The 16,093-nt window shown below is 39.4% G+C and overlaps 1 protein-coding gene across 1 annotated transcript in view; it reads right to left on the bottom strand.

Moving 5' to 3' along the window:
- Positions 1–1,554: 1,554 nt before the first annotated feature.
- Positions 1,555–16,093, bottom strand: part of LOC114473464 (zinc finger protein 532-like) — a 35,925-nt gene continuing 21,386 nt past the window's right edge. Inside the window, exons 2-8 of the mRNA XM_028463103.1 lie at positions 6,600–7,824; positions 6,313–6,494; positions 4,819–4,995; positions 4,090–4,252; positions 3,272–3,541; positions 3,030–3,145; positions 1,555–1,806 (exon numbers count right to left, since the gene is read on the bottom strand). Of these exons, the coding sequence (XP_028318904.1) occupies positions 1,773–1,806; positions 3,030–3,145; positions 3,272–3,541; positions 4,090–4,252; positions 4,819–4,995; positions 6,313–6,494; positions 6,600–7,824 (2,167 nt within the window). The 3' untranslated portion in view covers positions 1,555–1,772. The remainder of the gene's footprint in view (positions 1,807–3,029; positions 3,146–3,271; positions 3,542–4,089; positions 4,253–4,818; positions 4,996–6,312; positions 6,495–6,599; positions 7,825–16,093) is intronic.

Genomic DNA, 16,093 nt, shown 5'->3' with positions numbered 1-16,093 from the left:
CACATGTTAAAATACTGTAAATATTCAGGAACAGAGCAGATTATTGGAGAGTATCAGTGTCATGGGCATGTGTGGGTGCAGACCCAAATGCAGGGACGGAGGCGGAGCTCAGGTGCATCGTACCAGTATTTATTGTTCTCATAGGCATGGTCAGTCCAGGGAGGCAGAGGTAATCAGAAAACACCAAAAGGCAAAACCAAGAACCATAGTCACACCAAAAGTAGCAATGTCCCAGCACTGAACTGCAGCAAAGCCTCCACCTTTATACTGAGCAGGTTATCAGATGCAGCTGGTCCAATCAGCAGGAGAAAGCTGCTGGAAGCGAGTCCAAGATCTCCTGCCTGCCCTCCAAAAAAAAACCCCATCGTGACAATTAGTAGGTCGAGCTAAAATGTCCATTCTGATAATCTTCCGTTGCACTCTTTCGAGTCCTGAAGTCTTTTCTCCAAATTCAAATACGACACAGTTTAGGCACATCATAGTTAAAGTATTTTAGTGAAAAAAAAAATCATACATTTAATCATTTTTATTTGTGATTTTAAACTTTATCTGACGCTATTTTACATGCAGCGTTAACACACTGTAGCTACTTTAGTTATGAATGCAGTTTTCATGTCAGTCTCACCATTGAGATGTAATGATGTAGGCTGAAAGAGTTTTAGGTTAGAGTTTAGAGGTTTTTTTTAAATCATGTAACAATTTGTATTAGTGCACTTTACACTATAACCAGTATGTGTTCCTATTTGTACATTCTCTCAATTAGACTTAAGTTCTCTGGAACCATCTACCAACCATGGTTCGGGGGGCAGACACCCTCTCTACCTTTAAGGTTAGGCTCAAAACATTTCTCTTTGGTAAAGCTTTTAGTTAGGAACCAGCTCATAGTTAAGATGCAATAGGCATAGACTGCCGGGGGGGTCTGGCATGCTCGGTTGGAGAGAGGTTGGAGAGGGCCTTAAGAGAGAGGTCATTTAGGTTAGAGAGGGACCGGAGAGGGTGGAGTTACAGAGTCTCAACAACTCTGTCTCCACCCTTTCCTCTGCACACACCCAACACAGCATAACATGGATGGCTGTTCATCATAGGAATGGGATCCACATAAGGTTCCTGCTGCTTAACACAAGGTTTTCCTTGCCGCCATGATGAATTCATGTTGGGTGTGGGATACATATGTATGTGTATATACGTATATATGCATATGTGTGTATCCATAAAATGAAGAGTCCGTCCTTAAGACTGCTCTACTGTAAACTGTCTTGAGATACCATTGGTTATGATTTGATGCTATACAAATGAAAGATTGATTGATTGATATTTCTTACAGCAGTAGCAGCTGATAGTGTAAGGGTTGATACACATACACACGTTTGGTTCTATTCAAAGGACTCCACATAAAAATTTAAACAATGATTTGTCTGTAAAAACATCACCTTTATTTTAAGAGATTTATTGTCACTGACATATAATGCATACTGTATATATATATTGCAAATTTACAGTAGATTATATGCACTCCATCCAGTATATAGTGTCACAGATTATCTGCTGGGTGAGTTGCTTCAGTGACAATTTTTGAGAATGAGACTAATTTTTTAAGTCTCTGAAGAGGTGCCGGGCCAGGGAGCAGTGGGAGGTGTAGCACAGGCCGCACTCCCTGCACTGATCTTAGGAGCCGTCAGACTTGTGATGAGGGATGTGTTCTTTGAAGGCGGTGATGTTTTCAGTGGTGAAATTGTAGACGGCACACCTGTAAACTTTGGGTATGTTCAGCTTTAGCCTCTTAAATGGTTGTAAGTCCAAACAGGCCTGTTAATGCAGAATGACATGACACACATTGAACTTTTTGCAAACAGTTTTCCAAAACAACTTGTACACACACATAGAGTTTATATTTCCCAATTAGGTTAAAAATTGAATGAATTCAATCTTTTATGTCCAATGAGACTTTTTGTATTTGGGTTAATGACGTATTGGGATTTAACTGCATGATATTAAATAAAAAAGGCATCTAGAAATAATTTGAAATCTTATACAGGACTACAGGGTATGTAATGAAAATACATAATGGAGGTAATTTTGCCCCCATAGTCGAAAAAATGTGGTCATTTTAAAAATTATTGGGATCATGGGAAAAAAATATAGTTAGAGCTTTGATATTTTTATAGATTAAAATGCACAATGCAAATTAAGGAAAAGTTCACCCTTTCTTTTTCAGAGAAGTTTGGAAGTATCATAGTACGGTAGCTATTATTTTATGTTTACGTTTACGTCTGGAGAAGTTGACAAAAAAACTGAAGGGCCTGTGGAACCAGGTTTTTGGGGGCATTCTTGGCAAAATTAAGGGCAAAATGGCCCGTGGCCCTTGCTAGTTTCTGGCACTGCAGAACTATAAGATTTTTATAAGATTTTTTTTCAAAACAGCAGTCATGGCCAGACAGTCGCACATGATATTTTGACACTTTGAATAACAAAATAAATTACAGAAATAATTTAGCAAGTAACAAAAAAATCAAAGTGAGTGCACACACAAGAAAACGTTAAAAACAAACAGAAGTACAAAAGTAGTTTACTAGATCAACTGTTTCTAAAGAAATTTATGTATACATTATATCTGGAGAAGTTGTTGACAAAAAACTTAAGGGCAAAATGGCCACTGCAGGACTATAACAATTTGAATAGATTCAGAGTAATTTTAAAGATTTTTTTAAAACAGCAGTCATGGCCAGACAGTCGCACCACATGATATTTTGACACTTTGAATAACAAAATAAATTACAGAAGTAATTTAGTAATTAACCAAAAAAAAAGTCAAAGTGAATGCATATACACTACGTTACTACTAATTTGGTATCTTTTTATGCAGTTAAACTTGTTTTTAACTGTAAGAAATGCAGATGGACAGAATATTTGTGTCACATCATTGACCCATGTCATTTTGCTTGATTATACGTATGCCTAATCAGCTCATTTGAGTAAATCATATGAACTGAATTTGCACAGTGTGCAGGTGCAGTGATGACTGTACTCACGAGCAGGTGTTCACATTTCCCTGCCCCTTATGTTTGAGCCGGTTGTGTCTGCCGAGACTGTGAAGGGAGCTGAGAAACTTGTCACACAGTTGGCACGGATACATCTTTTTTAGTATCTGCAGTAAGAAAAAAGATGATATAATCAATGCTTGACAAGAAAAAAACAGACTTTGGAAGTAAAAACATCCAATGTACACTAAAAGCTCTTTGACATGAACTACTTGGTTGATGTCTCCTCCCACCTTCCTGTGCTCTCGCCTCATGTGAGAGACAAACATCTGTCTGGTACTGAACACGCTCGTACAGTCCACACACATGTATCCTGGACTGGGAGGGTTCTCAAAGTCAGCCGGGCTGTTACTGTTGGATTTCTTTTGCCCTTTGTCTTCATTCCTGACATCTTCTCCCTTTTTTTCATTGGTGCTCATAGAATTTGTGGGCTTTGTGTTGAGAGGAAGATTGATGCCCAAGTTTGGTGGGCCCTCAACGGTTTTTAGAGTTCCATGGATTGCCTGAAAACGAAATGGAGAGTGTAAGAAATATCATTTGATGCATTTAACATTGTGCACCTCATTATTTGTGCTACTTGATAATTGTGTGGGCAAGACTTTAAGTAACAAACACATATTTACAAAGAATACACACTTAAAGTTTAGAGGCCTTGTTAAATTCAACAGATGGCACAACATTTTTAACTTTGCTAACACCAACTCTCATGTGTTGCCTTTCAAAACTAGAGCTCTTAATGCAGACTATACAGTTCTAACCAACAGACAACTGGAGCTCCTGTTTCCTGTTATGATGGCATTGCAATAGTTCAAGATAAAAACATGAATAATGATTATTAATTGAGTCATTACTGAAAAAAACACCATTGATTGCTGCTACCTTTAATATTACCAATCAAATCTACTGAAGGTATTCAAATTTTATACCAAAATGAATAGAATCAAAAATAGAATACAGAAAGTGATCACAAAGAGTTGTTTTTTGAAACATTTGAAATTAAAACAGGTAATTATTTGCATCAAGCCACCCATTATGTTTCCATTATGCTCACCTTGATATGATCCAGCATTAGCGGCTTATGTGCAAAGTGCTTGGAGCAGTCGGGGCATTTGAAAACAGAAACTTTGTTATTACCAACATGCTGGTCCAAGTGTGAGACGATGAGTGACTGCATTGTGAACACTGTGTTGCACATGGAGCACATATAGTTTACCCTGGAAAACAGAACATTTAAAAATGAACACAAACCTAAAGAAAAATGTTTTAATACTCAAAGCAGATGTTTTTCCTCCCACATCTTCCACCAAAACAATTACCTACAGTTCATACTGTGCAGATATGATTATTATTGTTTTATAATTAAGCTGTAAAAAAAAATGATTGTAAATAGTTTCATCATTTTAATTTCCTTTGACTCATTAAATCCACATAAATTTGTGAGGACAGCTGCTCCTCATCAGTGCAGCTGATGATGAAGTTATTGAAAGGTTCCAGCATGGAAAAGATAAACTCAAGTTAATCCACCACATCTAAGACCCACAAATCATTTTACTGAGCAGGCCGTAGGAAACACAAAAGGCAGGTTTTAGGTTACCTGGCATGAGGCTGATTGATAGAAAGAACATGACTTATAGCTCGATAATTCACAACTAGTCTACAGTTCATCTAAATAATGATTTACTTTTGCAATAAACTAAACAGGAAGTTCAAATGAGGAGAAAACGCAAAATTCAGCTAATCATGCTATCTCTCAATGATGCAGTTCAGAGGACTTACTTACTTGGGTTGTCCAGGCTTCACTCCTGGATGATGTGTGTTAGCATGGGAGTGTAGTGCAAGTGCAGACTTGAAGGCCAAGGGGCACAGGGGGCATTTATAGAAGATCGCATAGTGAGTGTTGCAGATGTGGGACTTGAAAGTTCCAGAGTCAGCAAAGATCACACTGCAGTGGACACAGCTGGAGACCAAAACAGAACATGTAGTTAGCAAGCAACATCCAATATTTGATATTTAATTTAAGGAAATGTGAGTTTTAAGTTTAAATGTGAATTAAGGAAATGGTTGTTTAGTTTGACTATATGTTGACGGTCATTTTGTCATCATATTGTTAGCCAATATATGCCATCAGAAACAAATAAATGTCCATGACATGGTATTATAAAGTAGTTGAAGACTATGAACAAGAAATACTAATTTTAGATCAAATTAAGCTGGGCTAACACTAAACAATACTAACTCCTAGCATTAAATAAAGTTAGATTGAAGTGGATTGTACAATTTATGTAAAAGAAAAATGTTTCTTTTTAACTTTTCTGATCGAATTCTAAATAATACCAATGTCATTGCATTAACTATAACAATTTGTAACCCATTTGAAATTATTTTTTTCAATGAACTACAGATCTTCACAGTTTTAGTGTTAGTTTGAAGCAACTGTTAGGCTTAAAGCTGCAGTTTGCAGAATCCTCTCTCCGCTCCATTTTGAAACCGAAACTGAACCTCCCTTACGGGTGTCTGTTGTGAATGCTCTTGGTGACTTTTTTCTCAAGATAGACTAGTGACAAGTGTATGAACTTTATCTTGTGTTGTTAAATTATAGATTAAATTTAGATTTAAACTGTTGCTTCTCCACATCGGTCTGCCTTTTTCCTCTCAATTTGCTGTGTAACTGTTGTGTCTAACGCTGTTATGGAGACTTCTGCTTGGACGTCCGTCATTTCACTTTTACTACCGAGGGTACCTGAACGCATCTGACTTCAGTTGAGCAGCCAATAGTAACGCCAAAAACAGTTCATGGAGCACACGTGTTTGTAGAAAGATCTCTGATTGGCTGATATCCAGATTCTCGGAGCGTCACGCTCCTGGATTTATAAATGTAATTTTACAGGGCCAGGAGAAGAAGATGAGATTCACTGTCCACTCAGAACAATAACTGGATTTTTGACCAGATGATGCCAAATATTATTAACATAACATTATTACCAATAACATTGTAAGTATTGCTTTTAAAGGTGTGGACTTGATACTTTAGAGAGTATATGCCCACCTAAAGGAGCGTCACCACAGACCACTTTATTAGGTACAGGTTGATATGATATGCTCAAATATTCTTGAAACTGATTAATGTTACGATAATGAGCATATACTATATCACCACCCACATTTACCAAATGTATCTTAATCAGATGTCAGTCAACCATAAATAATGAGGATTTCATAAGCAATATTGTAAAATATGATTTTGTATGATGTGTGTCAAATGATACAAACTCACCAATAACAGACTCTCCTGGTGTAATGCAGACATGTCTTGGTAACATGTGACTGGAAATTAACAGAGCAGCAGCTAGCACCACATTCAGGACAGATGTACGGGGACTTGTGCTGGTGGATTCGCTGGTGTGATAGAAAACTGCATTGGTTTGGGAGAAGCATTTGGCAAATGGTGCAAGTTTTCTGGAAGAAACACAGGACATCAACAGGATCAGTCAATATTGTCTCTAAAGATTTGTGTGGATTAAAGAAAGTTTAAATTTATCGTTTCTCGGTGTGTTCACCTACCTGCCCTCTGGATTTCACTGCTTGCTGGTAATGCATGGCCAGTGAGCTTTCATCCTGGAACATTACATTACACTCCAAACACTTTAGGCTGTGCCTGCAAAGCTTTGATGCATCATCCTCCAAGGGTAGAGCGGCCACCACAGGAGCACTGCATGGAGCTGAAATGACTGCAGTTTGTGATGCTGTCTGAGAAACTTTGCCAAGGGTTTGCGGTGTGATCACCTTTACTTCAGAGGTTAAATCAATGGAAAGACCTGATGAGTTCATGGCACTGATCATCTTCTCAGCAGGGATGGGTTTGAGGATTAGATGTGAGCCCTGCATAACAACTACTTTGTCATTGTGATCTCTTGCATGAAACAAAAGTTGGCACTTGTTGTAGAATACCAGACTTTTGGCGCATTTGTTGCAGGTGACCTCGATTTGTACACTGCGGCGTTCGTGATGCTGTGTCAGGCTCTTCTCAAGAGCGAATGAGTCTCCACACTCCAGGCATTTGAATCCTCTGGAGTGAAGAGATATGCTTGCTGCACTGGGTGGGGAAAGGTTTGGAACATAAACAGGGACAGGATTTATGCTACTCAAGACCTTATTAAAGGCATCTACAACAGAACTCTCAGTGCTCGTAAATAACAGCAACCCAGAGAATGCTGGTAAGGCCTGTTGGACATCATCTGATTCTTGGTCCTGTGGCTCCTCTGGAGATCTGATGTTGGAAACAATATTATTTCCAGACAATTTAGCAGCATGATTTTCTTGGTTATCAGTTGGGTCATCAACTACTATTTCATCCTCATTATCATCATCAAACTCTTCAGCACTGGGGGTAGGACTGTACAGATGGATATTTGATAGTTGGTTGTCAGCTTTTTGCCCTTCTGTTCCTGAAACTTTCCATCCATTCTTCTTGTAAACACTACCTTTTCCTGCTTTCGGCTCAAAAGCATTTAGATGTCCATTACCAGAAAGGGTGTGCGAAAGGAAATGATGATGCTTCTGTGACATCGGTCCAATATGTTCGCTTAGATCTGCAGTCCGAAAGTTCTTAACAAGGACGCTAACACCAATATTCTGGGCTGTTGAGGCATTGGGGGCTACAGCTTCACTGGTAGTCATCTCACTTCTAGTTTGCTTGAGTTGTACATTATCATCTTGGTGGCCAGATTCACTAGCGACTTTGGATTTAAAGTTTGGCGTTTTCATTTCTCCCATGATCCTGTTGCCGCTGCAATGTGGAGACAACCCAGTAAAACAGATATTTTAGAAAAGTCAATAAGATAAGTTTTCCTGTAAAATAATTCCAGCAAAATTATTTTTGTCTTCTTTTTCAATAGTATGTTAAGCTCTCATTTAAGACGACTCTTACTTAGGGTATCCACTCTGCTCTGATGACATGTTCCACTGAAGTCTGCTGATGGCTTTGAAGTTTCCTTTGAAGTATTTCCAACAAGTTCTTTTTTTGTCATCGTCCCTACACGCAAGTCAAGGAAATTTCAAAGGAACCGTCAAAGCAATCAGCAGATGCCTCTGAGGAAGACTAGCAGTTGCCAGTTGAAACATGTCAGGAGATCAAATTGGATTTCCTCAGTAACAGTTGTCTGGATAAATTAAACCTTAACATATTACCTTTAAAGTTTTAACTGTCTTTGTTCACATACATTTTTTCACATGTTAAAATACTGTAAATATTCAGGAACAGAGCAGATTATTGGAGAGTGAGGTGTATTGACTGCTTCGTGCATGTGTAGGAAATTAAATCATCTAAATTGATCTTTGTCTGAGATACTGTACTAGCCTCAGCATGGGGTCAGAAGGTCTGTCTCCCTCTGAAGTGCAAATGTGGACCAAGGGGGGATCCTTTCCCCTTCCTGGCCAAGCAAAGGAACAGTAGAATCAAAGAACCGGTTCGTTCCTGTTATCACCTCTTTGTTACATTAAACAAGCAATCAATGTTTACTTGCTAAGTTTTCAAACTCTGGGCTCCGACCCCCTGCGGAGCCCAGGGGATTTTATCACCCCCAAAGGTCACTCAGGATGTTGGAAGAATACCAGCTGTTTGTTTCCCCCTCAAAATGAGATCAAAGAAAATGTATTTGTTTGAAAAGTCACAAAAGAAGGATTATTGGAATGGTTCTTGCAGAAATCTAGATTGCAAATATAGTTTGTTCAATGCCACTCTTCAGATAATTCAAGAACCAACAGAATGTTCTCAATTATATAACCCATTGTCAACTACCCTTATCCTCCTACAAGTGTTATTCATTCTATGCAATATACCTCTTCACTTCAAGCTGAGTATAAGATGTCAACAGATGGCTTTATACATAGGGGTTTGTGACCCCCGCCAGTTATCTCTGTAACTCGACTGTTGGATGTTGATTAATTTGTGAACCCTGAAAGTTTCTTGTTCCCAGGATGGTACTTCCTCCATTTGTTGAGGTGTGAAAGTTTGTGGCTTTCTTTCTTTGTTCTAAGGCTAAAGCCTTAGACTCCTCCCGTTGATCTCGGCAGCTGAGGTGACAGCAGCAAAAGCAGAGCGGAGCAGAGCGGAGCTCACAGAGGAATTTATTTACTAAACATGAACTTTTTCTTCTGAGAAATGATACGATACCTCAACATCAAACTCTATCATTTACCATCTGACTCTGGCTCTGAGGTAATCATCTACTGCTTTTTTATTTGCTGGCTCAACTGGAAAGCTAAGTAGCAAGCTAGCTAGCTACAAGTAGCAAGCTAACTAGCAGAAGAATGGCTCTTTCCACAACAGAATACAGCAGTCTTCTCCAAAAGATTACTGAACTGGAGACTACAGTGCGAGGAATACAAGTAAACATTGAGGTTAATGGACACTGTGGATATGATAATGATACGACTGTGCCGCTGTTTCAAAACAGCGGAGTGGATAAAGCTAACTCGCTACCAGCCCGTGCTAACAAAGCTATCAGGCCTAGGGAGGATCCTGTTCCCGTTGATAAGCCAACAGGTGCGAGTCCTCCCTGGAATACTCTGGGAGCTAAGCCTAAGAAAAAGTCATATCCACTTCAAAGGCTAACGGGCCGAGCAAAGCGCCCTGATATCAATAATGAGACGGACTGGCCTGCACTGGCTTCGCAGACTGCAGCCTCAACATCAACTCCCTTGTCTGCCCAGGCACAAAAGTGGACATCTGCTAAAGGCAGGAGTATCACCAAGTCACAAACCCAGTTTCATGTAGAACTGGGTAATCGATTCGCCCCACTGCTGAATGACCTAGGATCTGGCTCTAATGAGGTCAACACACAACCTTCTGGAACTGCGAAGACTGAAAGTGCTTCAGGAAAACAAAAGCGACAGGGTAGGCCAAAGCAACAACCTCACACACTGATAGTGGGAGACGTTTCTGTTAAAGATGCTCAGAAGATGTTTAGCAGCAACGTGAAAGTGATCTGCTTACCTAATGACACAGTATCAGACCTGGCTGACAAAATCTTGCATATCGTTGCAGATTACCCACATTTGAAAAATGTTGTGATTCATTTTGGGTTAAATGATTTAGCCAAGGAGGAGTCTGAGGTGTTAAAGCAGGATTTCACCCATCTGCTAAAAACTGTGAGCTGTATACAGCCTAAAGTGTTCATCAGTGGCCCGATACCTCCAGTCCGCAAAGGAGATCTGAAATTCTCAAGGATTTACTCTTTGAATAAATTTCTGTCTTCGGCTTGCGCTGCCCTTTCACTAAATTTTATAGAAAATTTTCCTATTTTTTGGGAACGTCGTCATCTTTTTAGAGCAGATGGACTGTGTCTAAACAAGGCTGGGGTAAAACTCTTCACATCCAACTTGTTTTACTTCACCAGTCACACTGCTATCAGTTCTGATAAAGACAGAGGACAACATGTACCATCGGAGAACAAAACAACAAGGAAAGAACATGGAGTCAATGAGCTTCCAGCAAGAAATAAAAATCACCAAAATGAAGAGGTCAACCCAACCCCCGCATCTCAGGACCCACCTGCTTCACCCCAAAATTCACCTACTTCCACCTCATCCAGCTTCTCTCCTACCCCTGCCTTCTTGGATTTAACTGCCCAGATGAACGAGCTGGTTCTGGCTGGCACAAGACTAACACCCCACCCTTTACCCCACCATGGTCAATCTGCACCACCCATCCCTCCTCGACGATACCAGGCTCAGGATCACTCTTCTCCTCAGGCCAGCTGTGTTCAACTTAGAGCGACACAGGCCTGATGTGTGCTGGGTCCAGACTGCAATAGGTCTATTTTTAGGAACAACCAGAAAAAGTCAGGGCCCTATGGAGTTAATGCAGCTTCTTTAATTCCTGTGGTGACAGGTAACACAGGTAAAATTGTGAAATTAAAGAAAAGCAAAAAGCTTTATAGAGATAAAAATTTGACTCCTATAACATGTCATCCAAAAAGTCCACCAGTGTCTCCAGTAAAGTCTTTAAAATTAGCTCTTCTTAATGTTAGATCTCTTGTTAACAAGTCACTAATAATTAATGATTTTATTTTGACACATCACTTGGACTTTTTATTTCTTAATGAAACATGGTTGAATGATGGTATCAGTAATACTATTCTCAATGAAAGTTCACCACAAGACTTTATTTATTTAAATAAGTGTCGTACTTGCAGGAAAGGTGGTGGAGTTGCTGCCATTTTTAAATCAATATTTCAGTGCAAAGAAATAACATTTGGTGATTTTATCTCCTTTGAATATATGTCATTCTTACTGAAGGGTGATTCAAGAGTTCTGTTTTTAGTCGTTTATAGACCGCCAAAATATTCTGGAGAATTCATGGATGAGTTTGCTGAACTGCTGTCAGTTGTATGCACTGAATACAACTTTTGAATAATAACAGGTGACTTAAATATTCATGTAGACAATAACATGGACAATACTGCCAAAGAACTGTATGCTTTAATGGATACTTTTGGTCTTACACAACATGTGACTGGTCCGACACACACTCAAGGTCACACTTTGGATCTGGTTATCTCTAAAGGTGTTGATATCTCTGCTGTTGATGTAAGAGACTTAGCTCTATCTGATCATTTCTGTGTCTTTTTTGACCTAGAGACTCTAACATCTGTTCCCCCTAGTTATGTGTGTTTAAAGAAAAGGTACATAAATGAGAACACAAGTGCACAGTTTATGGAAGCCATAGCAATGACACCAACATTGAGTGCTGAGACAGTTGATGATCTTCTGGATGAGTATAATAGAAACGTCTGTAATGTCATAGATGTGGTGGCTCCAATCAAAACTAAGAGAAAACCAAACACACAGAAAACACCTTGGAGGAGGACTGAGATAATGCAGAATTTGAAATCTGACTGTAGAAGAGCTGAGCGTAAATGGAGATCAACAAAACTCCAAATTCATCTAGAACTGTACAAAATAAGTCTGCGAAAATTCAATGATGGCTTGTTCAAAGCAAGGCAGCAATACTTTTCTGAAATTATTGCCAAAAATGTCAACAACTCTCGCACGTTGTTTTCTGTAATTGAAAAGCTCACAACCCCCCCAGATCAGATAGCCCCTGAATTACTGTCAGCTGGAAAATGCAATGAATTTGCTGTATATTTCAATGAAAAAATACAATCAATAAGGTCAAACATCAGAACAAACCAGCAAAATCACAAAAAGCTTGAACAGCTTCAACCACTGAGGGATGAGTCAACTACAATGTTAGAGTTTATTACAGTGAACCCAAAAACAATAGAGGAGACTGTTCAGCAGCTGAATCCATCAACGTGTTGCCTTGACACAATACCCTCAAACTTCTTTAAAACTGTTGTAAAGTCAATTGTCACTGATTTGTGTCAGATAATTAACTGCTCATTCCAATCAGGCACCGTACCAAAATCCCTGAAAGTAGCTGCTGTGAAACCGCTGTTAAAAAAGAGAACACTGGATGCCTCTATACTGGCTAACTATAGACCAATCAGCAACCTTCCATTCATGGCCAAGATCATTGAGAAGGTGGTCTTCAACCAACTGAGTCAATTCTTAACATTCAACAAAATATTTGATAAATTTCAGTCAGGTTTTCGTTCTCATCACAGCACTGAAACTGCTCTTATCAAAGTGATCAATGACATAAGGTTGAACACTGATTCAGGAAAAGTATCTGTTCTCATTCTGTTGGATCTAAGTGCTGCATTTGACACTGTAGATCATACAATTTTGTTGCACAGATTGCAAACATGGGTTGGACTAAATGGAAAAGTAATGCAATGGTTTAAGTCATACTTGGAGGAGCGAAGCTATTTTGTAAGCATTGGAAACTTTGAATCTGACAGATTACCAATGTCCTGTGGGGTTCCTCAGGGATCTGTTCTTGGACCCCTTCTGTTTAACCTTTACATGCTTCCTTTAGGACAAATTTTACAGAACTGTAAGGTTGATTATCAGAGCTACGCAGATGACACACAACTATATCTATCACTGAACCCAGATGACCATGGTCCCATTGAGGTGTTGTGTGACTGTTTAGAAAAAGTAAACTGCTGGATGAGTGAAAACTTCCTTCAACTAAACCATGACAAGACGGAGGTGATTGTCTTTGGTAACAAGGAAAAGAGGACAGCTGTCAGCAATTATCTTGAGTCTCGATCTTTAAAAGCTAAAGAACAAGTCAAAAACCTTGGTGTTCTGATTGACTCAGATCTTACATTCAGCAGTCAGATCAAATCTATCACAAAAACAGCCTTCTACCACCTAAAGAACATCTCCAGAGTGAGAGGTTTAATGGCTCAGAAAGATCAGGAGAAACTGGTCCATGCTTTTATCTCCAGCAGACTGGACTATTGTAATGGTCTTCTGACAGGAATCCCCCAAAAGAGCATCAAACAGCTACAGCTGGTTCAGAACGCTGCAGCTCGGGTCTTAACCAGAACAAAGAGGTCAGAGCACATTACTCCAGTTTTAAAGTCTTTACACTGGCTCCCAGTCAGCCTCAGAATAGACTTTAAAGTTCTGCTGCTGGTGTATAAATCTGTGAATGGGTTTGGTCCAGAATACATCAGTGACATGTTAGTCAGGTATGAACCCAGCAGGTCTCTCAGATCTATGGACACAGATCAGATAGTGGAGCCCAGAGTTCACAGTAAACATGGTGATGCTGCTTTTAGTTGTTATGCTGCAAAGAAGTGGAACAAACTGCCAGCGGAGCTGAAGTCAGTATCTAATGTGAACATTTTTAAATCGAAGTTAAAGGCACTTTTTTTCTCTACTGCATATGATTGAGAGAGAGATTTTTTGTCATGTTGTTGATGTCATGATGATTTTACTGATGATTTTAATTGATTTTACTGATGATTTTAAATGTTCTTATTGATTTAAATGTTCTTATTGATTTTAAACAATTGAATGTTTTATCATGTAAAGCACATTGAGTTGCCTTGAGTATGAAATGCGCTATATAAATAAATTTGCCTTGCCTTGCCTTGCCTTGCCTCAAGTCATATAGGCCTTTTTTGGCTGGGATTCTTCAGAGTAAATCTGACCCCGGCTGCTCTCACAGGGTTTTTGTCTCTCCCCTGTTCTTCTGATTCTGCTTGTGTTAATAGACTTTGTATTATTATGCAAGCCAGTTTCATCTACGATCCTTATTCATCCTCCACATCATCACCCGTGGAAACACAACAAACTTGGCGTTGTCGGGCAGTGACTGCTACAATTGTTCTTCCGTGCCGTGGTGTCCCTGAGTCCATCCAACATCCTTGGTGGGTAGGTTAACTGGGTGTTTGGGGTCACTGTGTTAACATGGTTATTGTAAAGTTTAAAAGAATTTGTGCATTGCGTGGTGTTTCTGTCGAGTGGAATAAGTTTCGTCTAAAGTATGTTGTTAAATTGAGACAGACATTGGATTATCGAATAATGGACAACAGAGAACCGACTTGGTAGGATAGTTTTGTTTTGTAACGGTAGGGATGTAATGGATATTTTATGGTTTTGTGGACTTAATATCCATGCAAGAATTGGGAACATGGCCATTTTTCCTACATTCTGTAAGTATATGTCGCAGGTTTCGTCACTTAATCATGAAATATGATCTTGGATCTTGGAAATACATTTGTCATGGATGCACTCATACTGGGCTCAACCATAGACACGTTGTTCCCAAATACCTGTTTTATGGAATTTCCACTCACTTCTTCCTCGGTTCACAGCCACCACCATTATTCCTAAGCCGCACACTGGTCACCAAACTGGCTTGATAACACAACAATAAGCACAATATACACAACCACAATTTCACATCGCATCACTTGAAACCTATCGACTACTCCCCACCCATTCCATTTCCTATCTTGTATCCCTCTTCCCTGTTAACTTCCCCACCCCCCTCCACCCCCTCACCTTGGTGTAACACTGCCCTCTCTTTTTTACATCCTCCCTTTAATAAAGTATTTCTTACCCTTCCCTAGGGAGAGCTGGTGATGGTCACAATTATGCAATGAAATAAATAAATTTATTTAATTGCAATAACAAAATATGCATTGCTGTTAAAAGATTGCACTTCTTGTAGTGTTAACCTTCAACAGCATGTGCAGACAAAGGAAATTTAAAAAAAAAAAAAAAAGTAAAGCAAATGTCAAAAATAAACAGGAGTAGAAACACTGTTTTCTGAATGATGCCACTCTGTCATCCTTGGGCAATCTGCACAATATGCAAATTAAGACCCCGTCTACACGTAGCCGGGTATCTGCTAAAACAAATATATTTTTCTACGATATAGTCTGTCACCCCCTGAACCGCTGGGGGTTGTGGCTAGTGCCCCACTGTGCCTGGAGAGTGGGGGCGTGCTGCTGTGCTCCACGAGGCTGGTGTGGGATTCCGGCCATGCTGCTTGGTGCGTCCCTGGGGCCTGCAGTGTTGTGTGCTCGTTTGTGCCATCTACCTTCTCCGGTGGCCATTTGTATGGACAGGCCGTGCACACACAAGACAGTTCTCCAATATGAACGGGGTCTCAAACATTGTTAGGCAGGTGTGCAAAGCTATAATGTGCAATTAAGACCCCAATATAAAGTTGCCAACAACACAGAGTGATATACTTGTTATAGCACGTTTATGCGGTTTTGTGTGGATGGAATTTTTTATTAAAACAATGATGTGTGGACATAACCTTTTTTTTAAAAGGATGAGGGTGGATATACGTTTGTAAAAAAAAAATACCCAGCTACGTGTGAAAAAGGCTTAGGGCTGCAATTACTGAAAATCATTTTTCCATCAATATCTCTGTCACTATGCATGATATCAAAATAATTTTGGTGTCGGTCCCGATGTTTTGATGGGCAAAGAATCAGATTAAGCCATTTCAGTAAAGATCACACCAATAGTTTTTGCTGAATAGGCATATTAAGGTAGTAACTACACATTGTATCAGAATAATTGGTGTTTATACAGATGTTTTTAGGGGTAAAATATGGGTAAAAAGTGAAGTATTTCAGTATTGATCACACCAATATTTTCTGCAAAATATGCAA

The sequence above is a fragment of the Gouania willdenowi genome, chromosome 12 (genome assembly GCF_900634775.1).
Source record: "Gouania willdenowi chromosome 12, fGouWil2.1, whole genome shotgun sequence".
NCBI classification, from domain to species: Eukaryota; Metazoa; Chordata; class Actinopteri; order Blenniiformes; family Gobiesocidae; genus Gouania; species Gouania willdenowi.
Note: the sequence above shows the minus strand (reverse complement) of the source record. Positions and strands in the feature narration are given on the sequence as shown.